This window comes from Pungitius pungitius, chromosome 4 (assembly GCF_949316345.1).
Source record: "Pungitius pungitius chromosome 4, fPunPun2.1, whole genome shotgun sequence".
NCBI lineage: Eukaryota > Metazoa > Chordata > Actinopteri > Perciformes > Gasterosteidae > Pungitius > Pungitius pungitius.
The window spans coordinates 18,348,065-18,366,539 of NC_084903.1; the positions used below are offsets into that span (position 1 = coordinate 18,348,065).

General features: G+C 41.0%; 1 protein-coding gene across 1 annotated transcript; it reads left to right on the plus strand.

The window, feature by feature from the left end:
• Positions 1-4,558: 4,558 nt before the first annotated feature.
• On the plus strand, positions 4,559-10,560 carry LOC119199439 (secretory carrier-associated membrane protein 5-like). The gene is made up of 7 exons (XM_037456857.2): positions 4,559-4,895; positions 5,597-5,659; positions 5,737-5,856; positions 7,127-7,283; positions 8,193-8,294; positions 9,051-9,168; positions 9,491-10,560. The coding sequence occupies exons 2-7, from the start codon at positions 5,653-5,655 to the stop codon at positions 9,668-9,670; spliced, it is 684 nt and encodes a 227-aa protein (XP_037312754.1). The 5' UTR covers positions 4,559-4,895; positions 5,597-5,652; the 3' UTR covers positions 9,671-10,560.
• The last annotated feature ends 7,915 nt before the right edge of the window (positions 10,561-18,475 follow it).

Below are 18,475 nucleotides of genomic sequence, written 5' to 3' on the forward strand. Positions count from 1 at the left end.
TTGAAAACATTCCAGCCCTCCATCCGCCTCTAGCCACAACTCTCAGCAGCTGAGAACCCATTTCCCCTATTTAGAGCCTGAACTGGTGAAACTGCCGCACCATGAGTAGGACGGCATGCTGGTCCATTGATCTCAGCCAACGCTCCTATTCGACACAGGTAGAAACGATGAATAAAGCGTCCCTCATTTGGTTATCACCAATATGCTTTACCAGCTTTTTTGTGATGGGGTGGATGGTAATGCTCCGATGTTAAAACAGGTTTTTCATCCATCTCTCCTCTCTACAGCAATTTAGACTCACTAGCCCACTCACTGTTTGTCTAACCCTTGCATACAGTAATGACTCTCTGGGGACTATGCACTCTGTAATTATCCCCATTTTAATCCTTTGAAAGCCTGCAAGATGTTGCTGCTCCAGAGGAGAACTTAACCCCGAAGTTGTTTTTAATAGTTGTGGCAAAGGCGTTTCTGGTTCTGCTGGGTCAAATCTTGACCATAGTGGTGGATCAACTTGAGCTTCTGCTAGCGGAAAATTTGAACATCCAAAATTAGTGTTTTGTTCAACAAAAGCGTCTGAACTACTACTTTAAACAGACTAAACAACATTTTGTTCCTTTTTTAAATGAATGTATCGGGGCACATCATTTTATCAGTGTTTGCACTGATAACACAATGACATTAATAGTTCAAATCCTTTCCAGCTAATAGCACATTAAGTGGGCTGTCTCATGATGATAAACACACAGTTATTGGTCATTACCGCCATTGTAAATGAACACATATGCTTAGTGATACATTACAACCATTTCCCTAAGACGCAAAGCAACATATATGTTGGATGATTAGATGAGTGTATTTTGCTGTGGATGTGTAAAGAAATGTATATGAATGATGTCATTATAAGATTCATTAGTGTATGTTTTGCAGGGATTTTAAGTGTTCTCATGCCAAGGCAATACATATATCCTTTATGTGTTGAATATGTGATTTCAAATTAGAATTAAGAAATTGGTTTATGATTGTGTGTTTTTGTGCCATATCAAGGAGTTGGAAAGCAGCATTTTACTGACTTTTATTAAAAGCATCCTTACAGTGTGGGATTCCACTGCCTAATTCCGTGCTGGATTATATAGAACCCATTGTGGCGCTCACCTAATTACACCCACAAGGAAATATGCAAATGACGATTAGCTGCATTCCTGTTTCTTTTGTTTCAATTCAGACTATCCACCAGGGAAGCTTTCCATTTTATAAGTAAGAAAAATATCCTGTTTTCTGATATATTCTTTAATCAGATTCATTTTTTCATGTCAGCTAAAATAAGTTGTTGTTTTTATTTGAAAACAACGCCCAAATAAGTCATTTGTTGCCTCTTTGTTTGTTTCTTTGACTCTCGGCCAACAAGCGGTCTGTGAATTTGAATTCTTAGTACAGTTGCCTCTGTAGTGACTGTCTTTGATCTTCCCCAAGGTCAGAGACAAAGCTCCATCTGACAGCAGAGCGCCTCCTGCATCACTGAGGGACGGATGATACAGCGCCCCCAGCTGGAGACGCATGGAAGTCGCCACAGAAGGTTCAGATACAAGCATGCATCATTCATCTCCACAGTACAAAGGCAGCAACAGTGACCTGAATACTGAGCAAACAGAGTGTGTATTGGCAGATGTTCTCTAAATTCTGAGGAAAAAATGGTGTTTTACTTTAACTTTCTTTTTCTTTTGCTCAGCGGGTAAACCCAATCTTGCTATAAATTTTTAAAAAAGCATAAAAATACCATATCTGGGCTCCATATGCATCTGGGTTTAATCACTTATGTGAAATGTTTAGTCAACAAACACCGTCTGCCACGGTCCAGGGTCCATGTTTGAATATGTAAATGAGGTGGGTGTATAATTACTTCGCCACAATGTCATTCCACCTCCCTCCACTGGAGGGGTGCCCTCCACATGCTTGGTCTGCAGGAAAGCGTCTCCATAGAAACCAAGACAACGGTGGCACATGGGCTCAGAGGACGATTTGGCAAATGTGGTTTTCTTTTGGGGGATAATGACACTGCGGTGCACTGGTGCTGTGCCACAATTGAGAACATCAAGCAGGGGTTTAGAGTGTTGCACATTTTTTCTCATTTGAAATGCATTAATACAACTTATGAAGAAGATAAATACTCTGCTCGAAATGCAAAACAAGTAAACTAACGTCAGTCGGTGTGTTTGTGTGGTGTTGTAACCCTAGATTTAACTGACTTCTTAAATCTTCTTCTTAAAACAGTAATAGGATAAGATTTAACGTGATCATGAACATAGATCCTTAGCAAATAATAAACGTACTCAGTTGAATAATTTATGGATTATTTGTGGTTTAACAAGTGAGGGAGGACATAAAAAATGTGCACTTTTGCTTTTAATTTTCACAGCCAAAGTAAATGTTTTACACAAAAGTAATGAAAATACACTATCCCTCCAATGTTGATGCCAATGTGTCAGACCCATCGCTTATTCTCCATTTTATTTTTCCCTTCTAAACATTGCCCCCCCAACCCCTCTCATTCCCTCACTGTTTTATGGAATACTTAATATGCCTTCTGTCTACATGCCATCTAGGAATATGACAATGTACACAGAATGGAAGACCCAGAAAAGACTCATTGTTTTGCATCAAAAAACAACAATGACAGTGCTCAGGAAATTGTAACAACATGCGCTGACTTTAGGTGTGTTGGGAAAGCGCACAGGAAAATGTGACTTTACAATTCTAAAATTTGCAGAGTGAAGGATTGTTGTTGAGCTGAAATGGGAGGGGAACGACAGGCCTTATATCTAATGCCCATATAATAGTGACCTTAAAACAGCCTGCCAGATGTAATGTAAATACCACCAGAGTGAGGAGAGAGAAAACAAGGGATCTGGAGTGACAATGTGAGGTAAGGTCATTTTTACCATCTAAACCCATGAGCGGATATTTGATGGATATTTAAAAAAAATGTTTTTAAAAGAATATTGTTGTAGTGACAAAACTTACTAAAGAATACGTTGCACTGCTGAATTTCATATGGGACGGGATTAGATGATCTGCATTATAAAAACTGAACCTGATGCAAAGCTATACCTCATGAATAAACAATCAGGGTTAGTCAATATCTAAAACACAATACTGATTTGCAACTCCGCAACGCATTAACTCCCAGCTTTCACACTCATTTAACCACTGTATTCATCACTCATTCCTAATGAATGAAAAAATAACTCTGGACACCCTGGATCCGTACAGTAACCTGTAATCTTAGTGAATATTTTGTAAAATAAAGTGGCATTATAGAAATAAAAAAATTCATATAGAAAAGATTAGGACAGTACTCCAATTGTACTTTTTAATAATGCTGCAAGCAAATGTTGGGAACACACCCAAAGTCAGCGCATGTTGTGACAATTTCCTGACCACTGTCATTGTCGTTTTTCATAATTTACACTAAGGATCCAGCACCCATGTGTTCAAGTTTTAAACATAAATTGAGTTTGTTGTGCCCTAATTAATATTAAAAGTGAAAGAAATGGACCCTAAATTGGAAGGCGGACGGCTAAATCGGTGATTGATCAAAATGAAAGTAAAGTGATATACTTTCAGGCTACACATCATTATATGAAGTATGTATTGATGGCAATACTTGTTTATATAAGTACATTTTAAATGCATGCCTTACTCTTTCTTCACAGTGGTATTGCTATTCTTCTTAAGTAAATCATGCAAATACCTTCTTCACCACTGGTTGTATGTACGCTCGTCAAACTAGCCACTTACTTTTTCAACTATGATACTTGTGATTTTCAACTAGAATTATACTCTAAATTCTGTTGATGAACATACGCCTTCTTAAGAAACCCAAGTATGCCAACAATCACTGGTGTGACAGGGCTTTAGGGGAAGAACCAACAACGCCACCTGGGAACTTACACCCCAAGAAATACAACTTTAGATACCCAAGGCACGCAAACACGTTACTGTGGGTTAGGCAGAGATGCTTGTTTGATTTATTTTTTTTATTAGAGAAAACAATAAAACCAAGATAGGTGCAAATCACTAAAGCAGGGGGTTAAGATGATAAACACCAGGTAAGTTGAACACAGCAAACAAAACAACTGAGGAAAACAGCAAAAAGTAAACCGAAGAAAACACAAAATTCCAAAATATAAAAGTGGCAAAACAGCAGCAGGACCAAAGGGGGAGGCTTAGTGTTAGTATACAGAATTTAAGACATACAATTTAACACCAACACACAACACAACATGCAACCAAACATACCTGTACAGCACAAGGGGGACTGAGGCCATGACGGCAGGTGCTTTTTAAGGCCTGCCACTAATTGGCCGTTTGGTTGCGGAGGAGCCAGCCGAAAGGCTCCTTTCCCAACCCCACCACACTGGCAAGAGATTCCCCGTCTCTCCCTGCAGCGAAGCAAGAACCCGGGGGTCAACTTAGGTCAAGTCTTGGGTTCTAACCAAGTAAGGTGCGGCATGGCTGCGTTTTATCAATGCAATGGGAATTATAGCCTACTATTTAATAATTAAAAAAAGACATGTAATGTAATCAACCAGACTTATTTCTACCTCTCATATTCCGCCGGTGGACCGGCTTCAGCACCATGGACAGAGAGCTGCACGATGATTGGCTCAAAAAAACCCACAACGTCAAGGATTAGGGTAATCTGCCTAGTAATCTGCATTGCCGCGCGATGATTGGTGGAAGGTCAGGATTTAGGAATTATTTGCCTTGGTCAATAGGGGTGAAAGCATTATAATGGTCTGTTAGATTGCTCGCAAATATCGTCCGATCGACAGTCCCGCGCTTTCCCCCCACGCAGCTGCATCTTCAGACCGAGAAGCAGTTTTCTTTGGAAGGAGGTAAGAAGATTACGTGTCCTGTGGAATCCGTAATTCCTCACCGCGTTGATCAGCTCTCTGTCCAGAAATACGCGAGTTGGCGATTGGTCGCAACCACCGTGTGCGAACGGTCTCCCCCCGGGGTTTGCGGGTTTTTTTTCTGATTATGGCCCGGAGGAGGCTCACATATTAAATCCCCCGGGGAAACGCGTGGACGGCGACGCTTACTTACAGCGTGCTCCGTGTTTCTTTGAATGGCTCAACGCCCCCACACCTTTTGGGACATGCAAAGTCAATCGGGTTACGTCTCGAGCTCGTATGTCTTTACTCTCTCTCTCTCTCTCTACCTCACCTGGTTTCCACAAAAGTTAATTAGAAATCACCTACTAAGCGGCCAGATATTATGAGGTAGAAATGTGACAAATCAGCTCCTCATCAACACGCGGGTGATGAGCAATATTTGAAGCCAGACCCCGACCCCCAGGGGCCCGCTGCTAAATTCTGCTGAGAGGGGGTCCTACCCGGTACAACCCTCACTACTGTTTGCTCCACACGTCCGTCCGTTCGAGAGCGGAATGAGTTGGAACTTATAGGTAACAAAAGCTTTTGTGAAAGTAACCTTCAGGAGCAGACCCTTTAGGATTTAAGGTTTTCTGGGTTTAACAAAGGCGAGATAAATAAGTCAGTACCAACCACTAGGTCCTAATATCCCCTTTCTTCAGACTGAAGGCACTGAGGGAGGAGTAACTCTAACCAGCGGACTCCAAACCTTATCCACATGGAAGGTCAGAGATTAAAAAGCAAAGCATCACCATCCCCAAGCTGCTATGTCTAATTGTCTAACTGGAATTATTTGTCTCAGAGCCCAACTTCCCCCCGCTGCCGGGATTCATTCCACTGAAGCCTTGCTTCTACCAGGACTTTGATGAGATCCCCGAACACCACCGCAGCATGTGCAAGAAAATGTACCACCTGTGGATACGTAAGTGCATGCTTAGGGTGATGTCCCTTCCCTAGTCCCTATGTAGTCCCTACATCAGGCTACAATACATGAACGTTGGACCTTAAATTTCCCCAATGAAACTTTATTAAACTGACTTTTTAATGCCTAACTCTCCAATAACACAGATGCCAGGATTTCCCGGGAGTTTCCATAAACTGTGTTCACCTCTGTGGTTAATAAGAACTATGTAACAGAAGGGCAACGGTTTTACGAGGGTTGCTTTGGTCCAAAAATATATTCAATCTATTGGCTGTGACTTTGTTATTCTGACTGGTTTATTTGCTAATGAGTCATAGCGCTGACCAGATGGCCTTGGTTTGGGCAGAGCAGTTAACATTGAGATTGTGTTAGACAATTTCAGGCATCCGGAGGCACTTTCATCAAAGTTTATTACACTATAAACAAGCGGAACAATGATGTTTGTGATATTGCTCCGGTCCGGAAGCTCCCTGCCCGGGCATGAAGGCAGGCGCGGTAGAGTGCACGGAGCAACTCAAAGCTGCTGCAACATTTACGCATAGGTGCAGCTAAGAGTTGGCCCATGAGTCAATATACAGTGTAATGGAAACAAAGCGGAGAAGTCAAAGGCTCGACAAGGTTTTAGGTGCCTCTTCACTCCAATATGTGTTTGCGTTGCTTAGAAATGAGAACACCATCTTTTTTTATTCATTTTAAATGATCATTTAGACACAGCATTTGACATGTTACTCTAAACGAGCGACTACATTTTTCTCTCTCTGCAGGTATCGTCTTATATAGTAAACGATAAACATAAGCAGGTATTCAAACTCCCAGTCTGCTTTTGCATGTCTTTTTAATCTCTTTTCCTACACCAATTTTCTGTATGCATGGCGTGCGCATTAATTTCATATTTGTATGTTAGTCAGCATGTCATTTTTTTTCTGAAAATAATTAGTATTACTTGTGTTCCTTAATCAGTGTCATGTTGCAGCTGTGTTTGGCATTATAATCCTCTTGTAAACCAAAATGTAAAGCTGATTTCCTTCTTTGCTCGTTTAGAAAAGATAGATAGGACAAATGCACGGAGCTACAATTAAAACCAAGTGCATCTTAAGCGGGGAGCACTGTAGCCTCGTAGCATTACTCACAATTAATAGAGAATGAGGCCCAAAGAAGTACTCAAGGAAATTTTGCTCTCATATCCTCAAATCCACATATCGACACTTTTCGGCATGTTCATGCCTGCCTAATGAATTGAGCAGTGTGTAACAGTGTTGTGGTCTTTCAGTGAATACCGCTACTCTCGCTGTGAATCTCATCGGCTGCTTTGCTTGGATGTTTGGGGGCGGCGGCGTCACCAACTTTGGACTGGCTATCATCTGGCTAATCATGTTCACTCCCTGCTCTTATGTCTGCTGGTTCAGGGCCATCTACAAGGCCTTCAAGTGAGTCAAATATGAAGTAGTGACATTATATCAATATTGTCCAGGACTCCAGTGCTCACTCAGGAAAATGGGTTTCGTTGCTGAATGTTTCTGGCAAAACTGTAATAGCTGTTTAAAGTAAAAAGCAATACAAGGAATAGCTTTGATTATAAATGGCACATACGGCATAGTACTAATGTACTAATGTGTTACATTGCAATTTAAAGTTCTTGGGGATGAATTTAAAAGTTGCCTTGTGTATTGTTCCACACAACAGAGACAATAGCTGTTGTATAAAACATGATTTCTTTGACTTTCATTACAGGTGTGAGCACTGCAGTTATCATTGCTGAGTCTTATTCGTTGGGCTTTTGGTGGTTTATATATGAACATGCTAAAATAATTGGGAATTTAGTAAATCAGAGGACATTTCCTAAGAACTACCACTACCACATTCAAACATGCACTCAAGGGCAGTATCCAATAATTACTTTGTCTTATGAGCGTACGCGTTTTGAACGAAATCAGTTATGCCAAAGCAAGATCAACAGGGTTAGGAAACTTCCCACAACATTGTTTCAAATCTCATCAGTTGTTACATTTAGTGTTTTAATTGTCTCCTTCTTGACATGTTTTTGTGTAGCACAGTAGATGATGCACTGATGCTAAATTGTGGGTCTTCTCTCTAGTGAAGATTAAACCAGACCGTTGATTGAGCAGCTTGTGTATTCCTTGAGATAAGTCACGTTAAAGCCACATTGGAGGGAAGCCTGTCTGAACTCTCCTCATGGTGCAGAGTGGAATGACCCATAGCACAATGTGGGCTTTAAACCAAATGTATAACATTAATACAATATGTGCATACAATATTTGACGCAAATGTCCATAATTATTGATCACCTTTTCTCTTTTCTTTTCTTTTTTGCTTAGGAGCGACAGCTCCTTCAACTTCATGCAGTTCTTTTTTGTCTTCATGGCCCAAGTTGCCATCAGCATCATCCAAAGCATAGGCATCCCTGGATGGGGGGTATGGTGAGAATCAGAGAAATGCATTGCAAAAATCCCATTATTTTAATAGGATACGAGATTTAAAGTCAGATATTTTTCATGTTAATTTATGTTGAATCCTGACTTAAAAAGTGAAGTGAAGTGAGAAGGTATAGAGACTCATACATAGAGAGCCACCCAATCTAATGCCACTCAAATACCACAGTCATTGTTAAAGGTTAGCTATCGCCATGAGTGTTTATATTTCATTAATTAATTGTTATGCAACATTAAATATCAGAAGTTAAATCAAGCAACAAAATCTAGTAATGATTAAATGTTTTAAAGTCGAGCATTACGTCCTGTCAGGAGGGCTATATACATCCATATTTTAAAGACCGTGTGCGCTGCTTTCATTAACACGAGAGTGATGGAGCATCAGATATGGCCCTCATATAACTTTTATGATAGTCCTGAGAGGCTGTTAAAGCGATCCTCAAAATGTCACCTCGCTATGGCAGATGATCAGAAATTTCAAATTTCGACAGCCTCCACAAAGTTAGGAAATGTCACCATGTGCAAAAGGATATTCTTGTGGATGATCTATACAACTTTTAAACATTATATTGCAGTACCTAAAGTCCACAAAAAATGATAGCATTTAACATCCAGATGTTCAGTGGTGGTATCATGACGAGGAACAACATTCAATCCAATTACAGATCATTATGGTTCATGTTTTTCTTCATCATTTAAAAGTTTTATTCAAATTGTGTTGATTGTCATCTGTCTCTTTTTCAGCGGTTGGTTGGCTACCCTGTCCTTCTTCAGCTATAATATTTTCATTGCGCTCATCATGTTGGTCCCTACTATTATGTTTACTGCAGTGGCCTCACTGTCCTTCATTGCCCTCACTCGGGTAAGAATTAAAGTTGTGCATTTATTGAAAAGGAAATGTAGACAGAAAACTTCTTAAAATATGTTTTGTTATTACAACCTTTATGATGTATTTTGCCAAAATACAAAAATATTTCATTGTGGTTATGTTTAATAGAAATGAATAGAATGTTTCAAGGCTTTGTCTGTCCAGGATTTGTAACATGAACAAAGTTGGATTGTTAGGTTTATATTTATCAATGCCAGAATTTCTTTTAATCCTTTGCTGTTGTAAAAAAAAACCGCTTACCTTCCTCACGTCTATGCATGTAGATGATGACTTGTAAAAACCGCCTGGCTTACAGATCCATAATTTCTACCGTGGCAGTGGGGCCAGCATGTCCAAAGCTCAGGAGGAGTGGACCACGGGAGCCTGGAAAAGCCCTCACGTCCAAGCGGCGGCCCAGCAGGCCGCCATGGGGGCCGCCGCTGGGGCCATGCAGGATCAGTCCTCCAGCCCACAATATAACGACAACCAGATATAGCCTCTCAAAGAAATCAGTTATGCCAAAGCAAGATCAACAGGGTTAGGAAACTCCCCACAATATTGTTGATTATTATGTTAAAAACACTTTCATAACTCACCATTTCCATTGTTTAGGAAAAGTTACTGATGAAATAAAATTGTCAGCAATTTCATAATTTTAATAGCTCTTATATTTGTGGGTTTCTGGTTGTTGTCTTCCTGTATTAAAGGGCATATTGATTATTTGTAGTGTTTTATAAAATGTCATGTTTTCTTCCTGTTTGGGAGGTAACAATGGAATTAGTTTTGAATGTGTTACTTTAGTGGTAATGACAGTATTTTTTTTGCAATTTCTACAAAAGAAAGCAAACTGATTATTTTTGATGTACAATAACTTTTATTTTGATAAAGATTCATTCATTTAGTCATTTACAAATGCACTATTAGAATGATACATTGTTAGGTGGGTGTAGTTTGTATTGTATTTTGAATTCAAAGGTAAACCAAAGATTCTATGTATTCCTGTCCCTCTAGTTTAAATGATGCTACCTAACTTGAGCTCAGTAGTATTTCAGCATATTTCTATACGGTTTATTGATGGTTGCTGTGTAATCTTGAACAAAAGTTGGTCTGTGCCACAATAAGCAACAATATTATGTAAGATCTGAGCTAGAACAAAACAACAGAAAGTTCAGTTAGTTGATCAAGACTTTTTTTCTTGCTGACATCTGCTCTCATAACATCACTTATACTTCACATATGAAATATCTCAGGCGTAATGCCTCTATTAGAAACAAGTAGAAAAGATGTACAAGACCTGTGATGCAATTTTAAGAAAACTTTTCTCTTGCAGTGTAGGTATTTGACCACAGAGAGGCACTGATGGTTTTTAGTGTGAAATAAAAAGCTCCAACATTTACAGATTACCTTCATTCATCCTTCACAGATAATATTCTGTTTTTATGATGTTTCTTTTTTTTTTTTTTTTTACCTACGGTACCCTTACCTCTATTCTAATGTCACCACTTAATGCTTGACTTGATATCAGGGATTATTCACATAAAATCACAAAAAAGGGAGCTGCTAAATTGAAGACTCAAAGATTGAGCAGTTGAGATTAATAATGTTATTACTCTGCAGTTGGTCTTCATAGCAGCTCAAAATGCATCATCAAAATGTGATTTTGAATAGTTCCCAACTCACTGCAAATGGCACTGCAGCCATATTTAAATTAGAATAGCAGGCACACACTTTGCCTTCAGGTGGTAGTGTTGGTTCTCTAAAGTTGTCTCGTGTTCACACTGATTGTCCACAAGGGGCACTACATAACCTTTTTTCTTGTCAGTGATCTATTCATATGATCTGTACACATGCACGAGACATCGGAGATACAGTGATTGATACGATTTGCCTGATTAATATTTTGTTCATTAAAAATTTCTCTCTCCCATGACAGCATGATACCTCTGGCCATCACATATCTGACTCAAAATACACTTTAAATAGACAAATCTGTGGACCTCCTCTTCCCCACAGTCTGCCCCGTCCTGTGCTGTGAGAGTGATGGAATCACTCCATGGAGAATGGAATTAAATTATACAGCGATATACATACCCAGAGGACCAAACGGTAGCCACCAACAAACACTGTAATTGCTATAGACATGGAAATCTCTTGTGACAAGTGGTGACAGCAAAGACTTGTGCCTTCAGGTATATGTGACTTGCTGTCAACAACAGAATACAATCAATGATTCGTAACGAATCCAGACTGCACAGATCTGCACATTTTTAAATTAAATTATGTCTACTTGTAAAACATGGGTGTAAAACAATAAACTGCATGCCGCTCATCTTTTAAATCTGGCTGGAACAATAATGAAGATCTGATAATGTGTAATATGATCCTTTATTACCCACACGTGTTTTGGGTGTGCTGCACTGGCTTGTTTTTGACCCAGCATTTTTTGTGTTAGGGTTCAGAAGAAAGCAAAAGTCACACCACACTGTCTGCTGTTTCACTTGTGCTATGTAATAACGCTTTTAGTTTTGTCTTAGCGCACTTTTCGTAAACTTTGATCTCGCTGGCATCCGACAGCTGTTACGCATCTTTTACTCAGACATTTTGTAAGCTGAACCAAACAGCCATACTGGGGCAATTAGCATGTTAGCGCATTTGAGTGCGCAGCACCTTTTAGCTCACAATACTCCAATTACAAATGATAGCCAAGTCCCGTCCTTCAGCGCTGTTTCGGAAGCCTAGGCCCATCCTCTAGTGACCCACCAGGTAAAGATTTTTAGCTGTTGGTGTTGTTATGCTGTTAGCCGCGAGCTATTGAGAGCCCTTTGGAGGCTATCGGCTATGAATTTGGATAATTAGCATCTTTAAAGTTTGAGCAGTCAACTTTGTAGAAACAAGTGAGAGTAAAAAAAAAATGTCCCTGCCCCTCCCTCCCAAGCTACTTAAACAAAACACATGAACTCGCAGTGCCAGACTACTGCTGGAGGGCGAGTCCACGATTGAGTGTTGGGGACAGGAGCTGTCATTGCTGCCAGGAGGTAAAGAGAATTTCAACAAATATCAGCATAAATGCTTCTAAAATAAAAACGCCTGTCCTAGTTTTAATGTAACATTTACACCGGTAAGAATGATCTGATACACCACTCCTCCTCATTATAGCTTAACAGGAGAGAACAGTGAGGTTAGAGGAAGAAGGAGGTGAAGTCCACATAAAGGGCACAGTATGACCTAAAGTGGCCAGAGCACAGAGGCCCTTTGTTACGTTTCTCAGGGGGAGATGGAGATAGAGTGCCCTTTCAGGCTGTTAAACACACACACCTTACCATCTGGACAAAGCTACACAGACATAAGTTCATGCTCTCACAAAGGCACGTATTTATGCTTGTGTATCACACCCAGATAGACCTACACATGTGCACATGAACCTGGGGGCCCACCCCCCTCTCAACATGTATCCTATAAAACTCCCAGACTTCCCGTGGATGATGTGCAACAGAGTTGGGCTGAGGAAAGAGGCAAGGTGGGAAGAGCTCTATGCCAAACACAGTCATTCAAATCCTGTTCAAACTTTGCTCTGGAGTAGGGGAGGAAAAGTTGAATAAGACTAATGGTGAGCTCATGATCTGAACCAACCATCCATCCATCCATCCATCCATCCATCTTCAACCGCTTATCCGGGGTCGGATCACGGGGGCAACAGCTCCAGCAGGGGACCCCAAACTTCCCTTTCCCGGGCCACATCTACCAACTCTGACTGGGGGATCCCAAGGCGTTCCCAGGCCAGTGCAGAAATCCGCTGCCCCCCAAACTGTAGACCCTCCTTCCCCCGACTACGCCTCAATATCCTGTCCATGAAAACCACAAACAAGATTGGTGATAAGGCGCAGCCCTGGCGAAAGCCAACCCCCCCAACTCCGACTTGCTGCCAAGCCCCCGAACACAGCTCTCGCTTTGGGGCGTACAGGGATTGGATGGCAGGGAAGTAAGGACCCTCTCACCCCATACTCCCGCATCACCTCCCACATTTGCTCTCGGGGGACGCGGTCATACGCCTTCTCCAGATCCACAAAACACATGTAGACTGGGTGAGCATACTCCCAGGGCCCCTCCAAGATTTATGAAAAAGTAAAGAGCTGGTCCGTCGTTCCACAACCAGGACGAAAACCGCATTGCTCCTCTTCAATCCTTGGTTCGACTATCGGACGAACCCTCCTTTCCAGCACCTTGGAGTAGACTCTACCAGGTAGGCTGAGTAGTGTGATACCCCTGTAATTGGCACACACTCTCTGGTCCCCCTTTTTGAAGAGAGGTACCACCACCCCGGTCTGCCACTCTTTTGGCACTGTCCCAGACTTCCACGCAATGTTGAAGAGGCGTGTCATCCAAGACAACCCTTCAACACCCATTGCTTTTAGCATCTCTGGACGAATCTCATCAATCCCCGGGGCATTGCCACTGCGGAGTTGTTTGACTACCTCAGTGACCTCCACCAGGCAAATTGACAAAAATTCCTCCTCCCCCTCATGATCTGAACCAAATATTCTAATTGAGTTAAGCGATTTACAAGTAACGAATGGAATCAATGTCTCATAGTCGAGTCATTTACCTCTGCCCCAGTGAATGCGCATCCACTGCCTGAGGTTTTGCACATCAAGCAGTTAATGATCAAGATGGCTTAGAATAGAATAAAAACTAAAAGAGAGAGACAAATAATGATGTTCATAATTGTTTTTAGAATCACCCATTTGCTTCACTGAAAGTGGTTTCTGTTAATTGAAGCCCTTAAAGCTGGTGACCCAAAAAAGCCTTGTTTTTGTGCAATCACACTGCAAGACGTCATTAGTAACATAATCAAATCATTTTACTAAGACAATCAAAAGTTTGCTGTGACTTGAATTAGTCAAATGTCAGACTGATGAAAGGTTGACACGTGTTAATGGAAGATGCTAAATTATATATATTATAATGTTATTATATAAAAATATAATTCAACTTTGAATCATGTTTCATTGTATCACAGTACATATGGACATCGCACTTAAAGTCTAGTCCGGGATGCACGTATGCATACTACTGAAGTTTGACCAAGAATAGTAAAATGCATGGTTACACAGTGAAAATATGGATACTTTTAACCCAAAAGAAACCATTTCCAAATGTTGGAAGACAAATAGATACAGTACATGAAAAGATGGATGGCACTTTATGAGAATCAGTCATTATTAGTCCAAAACTCAAAATAATGTGTTTTTTGGTGTTGTCCAAATAAGGGTGTAGTCCGAGCTGACTCTGATATTTGTATTGACACTCCCAAAAGCATCATCCAGCAAAAAAATGAACAAAGGAAAACCCCCACACCCAAGATTGTCTTTACACGTCCACAATGAGAGGAGTCAGAGCATCCAGCCAGCGACTAAGGAGGGGTCACCCAGCTGTCTGGAGCATGTTAGTCAGCCACAGCGAGGGAGCATAGTGCTGCTGCTGCCACCGGCTTGTGAATCACAGATCTGATGATGGAAGTGGTCCCCCTGACAACACACGAAGTGGCCACAGTGCAGGTTGAAGACGGAGTCTGGAGAAATATGGGCCTGTCAGAGTGGCCTTTGCACAGTGATGCCGTCACTCCCCGTGACTGACTTCATCATTGACACTCCCCATGGAACCAGTTGAGGAGCGGGTGGGTGGGTGGTTGAGGGGCTTTTTGCAGGGATCCTATTAAGACTGGAAGCCTATTTTCCCTTACACAAGATCTCATCATTTCTTCCAATTGCTTGGAACTATAAACACGGATATCCCAACTTCAATTTCTGCCTTTCAAGGAAGGAAGGCCTTAATGAGAATTTATTGCCCTGTTGGTGCAACCGTGCGGACTCTTAGGGATACTGAAGGAATCATCCATTTGCATTCACTTTAAAATTGATGAAAGTGAGCAAACTAAGCTGTAGGAGAGGCTTTTTTTTATTTTTTTACAGCCAACACCAAACACAAGCCAGATGTTCCAGTGATGAATCGGGCGGTATTTAAACTGTCAGGCGGTTCACTCAAGTGTGTCTTGTGTCTATGACACAAGCTGCCTCTTTGTGTCCTGTAACGCCCAACGCTTTCGATGTGGAGTGTTAACACAAGCGGGGAAATGTTTGTTAACTCAGATACACAGCACATTGTGCAATCAGTTTTGTATAGAAGTATGCACAGGATGAGGTATTATTAAAACAAACAAGCCAGCAACTGCTCCATGTAAAGCAGAACACAGTTTCGTATCCCCTACGCTATTCAAGTGTCGTCAGCCATTCACTATCTCCCAGCATGCGGTTCTTAATCTGCCTTTATTCTGCTTTCAGAAAGCCAACCATTCCTCTTACCTTTCCCATGCAGCAGTGTGTTTACCCCTACGGAAATGAAGATTTCTTCACATCCTTGTTCGTTTAATTAGGTTGCAAAGTAAAACTAAAGCCAGAAGATGAATTACCTGTGGCCTTGATATTGTGCCACAGAATTTCTACACAATATGCTGAGCAGAAAATTAGTCCTCAAGTCTGGATGTGGGCTTTTTGGCTGATGTCTGCTCACGAGCTAGTCCCTATTCTCTCTTTCTACTAAATTCAATTATCCTCACATAAACCTGCTGGAGTGAAGCGTGAAAGTCTTAAGTCATGTATGTTTTAGCCCTTTGCCAGCTGCTGACGATTGAGGGGTTTGAGGCTTTGTTAGTCTTTGAATTGAAATGGGGGGGAATGTCTCACCAATGTCTAGAATACTCTGTAAATGTGCTGGACAAAGAGGGAGTTAGTGAACTGAGCACTCGCTTGAGAGGGGAAAATGTATTTAAGATTGCATGTATAAATCAAATACTATGAAAAACAAACTGATCTGAGAAATAGTCTAAACTACTAATAAATGATGTTTTGCTTCGAGTAGCTTGATTAAGCTCTTTCACAGGCTACATGCAGAGCATTAAGGCAAAGCTCCCCAGACAAAAAGTCTGATTAAACACAAATAACAATTATTTCCTCATGACATGACCGCCGCATGAATTAATACACACGCTGTGGCCAAAATGAGCCGGGGCCATTGAGGGTGGGCAAATTACTGAAGCTGAATGTTTTCACCTTGTCATCAGTGTCACCCCGAAATTATGATTATGCGCTGCAAGAGTGAAATAAATGTCAGATCAACAAAACTATTGCGTGGGTGGGGGGGGGGAGATGATGAATAAGATGGGAGCAGAAATGCCATTTTGTAATCGTATCTTTCTCAAATTAACGGGAAAAGTTGTAAGGAGATCAAGCTTGTTTTTTTTTTTCTTCCTTTTATTAACTGTATTTGTGTAATTATTTGGTGTTCAACATCATTCTCACCACTTGCCTCGGGTGACATAGTGATTATGGTTTTGCAAAGATGTGATGAATGTTGGAAAGCGACTGCACTCAATTAATAATGATAGGTCAAACTTGCCATGACAGGAATAACAACCACCACAATCTGCCTGTCCTCATCACCGATCCCAATGGTCCGACCTTTTTCTGCTTCATCACTGCGCAGGCAGCGCGACTGTAATAGCCCGCCATCATGATGCTTTATCGTTAATGCCAGAAATTTAAGCCAAAAGCCATTTCATGATGGCAAGCCCTCAGTCGGTCGTGAATGACAAACTCAAATGATCAAAAGGTGTTTCCTCGTGGTCTTTGGTTCTGTGTATTCAATGACGTCTCGCCACCGAGAATGCTGGAAGATCTAATCAGTCTTGTTTCACTTCACTGGATCTGTTTCCTCAATTAGGTTGCAAGCTTGCAGCTGCAAAATTAATTGTTGCTTAACATACGTTTGCTGCGAAACGCGCCGGTTGTAATACAGATCCTCTGCTTATCGACGATCAGGCATTAACATTTTCCTGCCTAAAGCCAAGCCTTTACATATGTAATAGATTTGCTCTTGTCACGTTGCAACCTATCCTGTATGACTGGTTCCCTTTTTTTCTGGATACTATTACCACATATTCCTTTGATTGATAGTTCTCTGCAAACTTGCTGGAACCCAAAGGGAATTACAACATGCCGTCTCCATCTTCAAGTATAGCTATGGAGGTAGTTTTAAATATTTTTTTCTGCTTGTTGAATCCTCTTGGGATGGAGCACCGATCACAGGATGTTTTATGCCACATGGTTTAAGTTGAACTATTGGCTCGGGGAGAAAAGGCAACGGTTTGCATTTTGCCAGCTCATCAGAACCATTTGACTTTTAAGATCAAGCTGTTCTGAACATTTATACAAACTCTTCCTCCTACTACATGCAGCTTGTTATGCTAATGTATCATCCATGTCTCCTCCTGCTGTAGTTATCCAGCATTGTGCATCGTGTATATTCCATATCTCAGCGATACAATAGGGTCTGTGGGATCTGGTTTCATACACCCCTTAGGGTGACTTTGTGTGCTCCACTCAGAACTGCACACAGTTTGGATTCACTGGGGAAACACCCTCTAGCATATTCCTGAGAAATGCAATTGCATATGCATTTGTTGCAAGAAATTTATCTAAATCATTTAATAAATGGAAGGAATTGCTGCACTGTAAAAGAGGCTCCCGAAGCACATTCAGCGTTGCTGCCTGAACCCAACACAGGGTCATAAGACTTCATTTAAGACTGCTCAACCAGAAGCTGGACAGGAACACATGAATAAAGAGGCTGGTTATCAAAAACAGATATATAACAGTAAAACTTTTCAACAAGACAGGCAAAAACTGTCCATTGTTTTTCTGGAAAAGGCGATTAATCACATCCATTGCATTATCTCCCCATCATTAGGAGTTACATATATTTCTTCTCTCTCTTAGCACTTTAACTAAACATTGTAACGGTGCATAGAGAGCTGCAATGGGGTGATTTCATGTGGAGAGCCTGAACAAACATCCCATACATAAAGGAAGTCCCATCCAGGGGGTCAGGCTTTAGTTAGGACAGGCCAAATATGAGAGAGAACAGTGTATAAAAACAACTAGATAATAGATTATCACTCCCCTTGGGGGTTAGGGCAGGAAATACCTTTAGGGGAAATGTCTTATTATTAATGTCATATTTCGCAACTGAATTACCAGTTCATTAGGTACACCTCACATATGAATGGAATATTACAGCTGTGCAATTGCATTTAATATTTAGACTGTTGACTTAAAAGACCAGATTTAAAATTCAGTTTTATCTCAATTGATACTGAACCCTGACTGACCCCACCCCCTGACCATCCCTTCCATTGTCAGGACAAAAATCAAACTACCTGCCCAACTCTCTCTCCTTCTTCTATCAC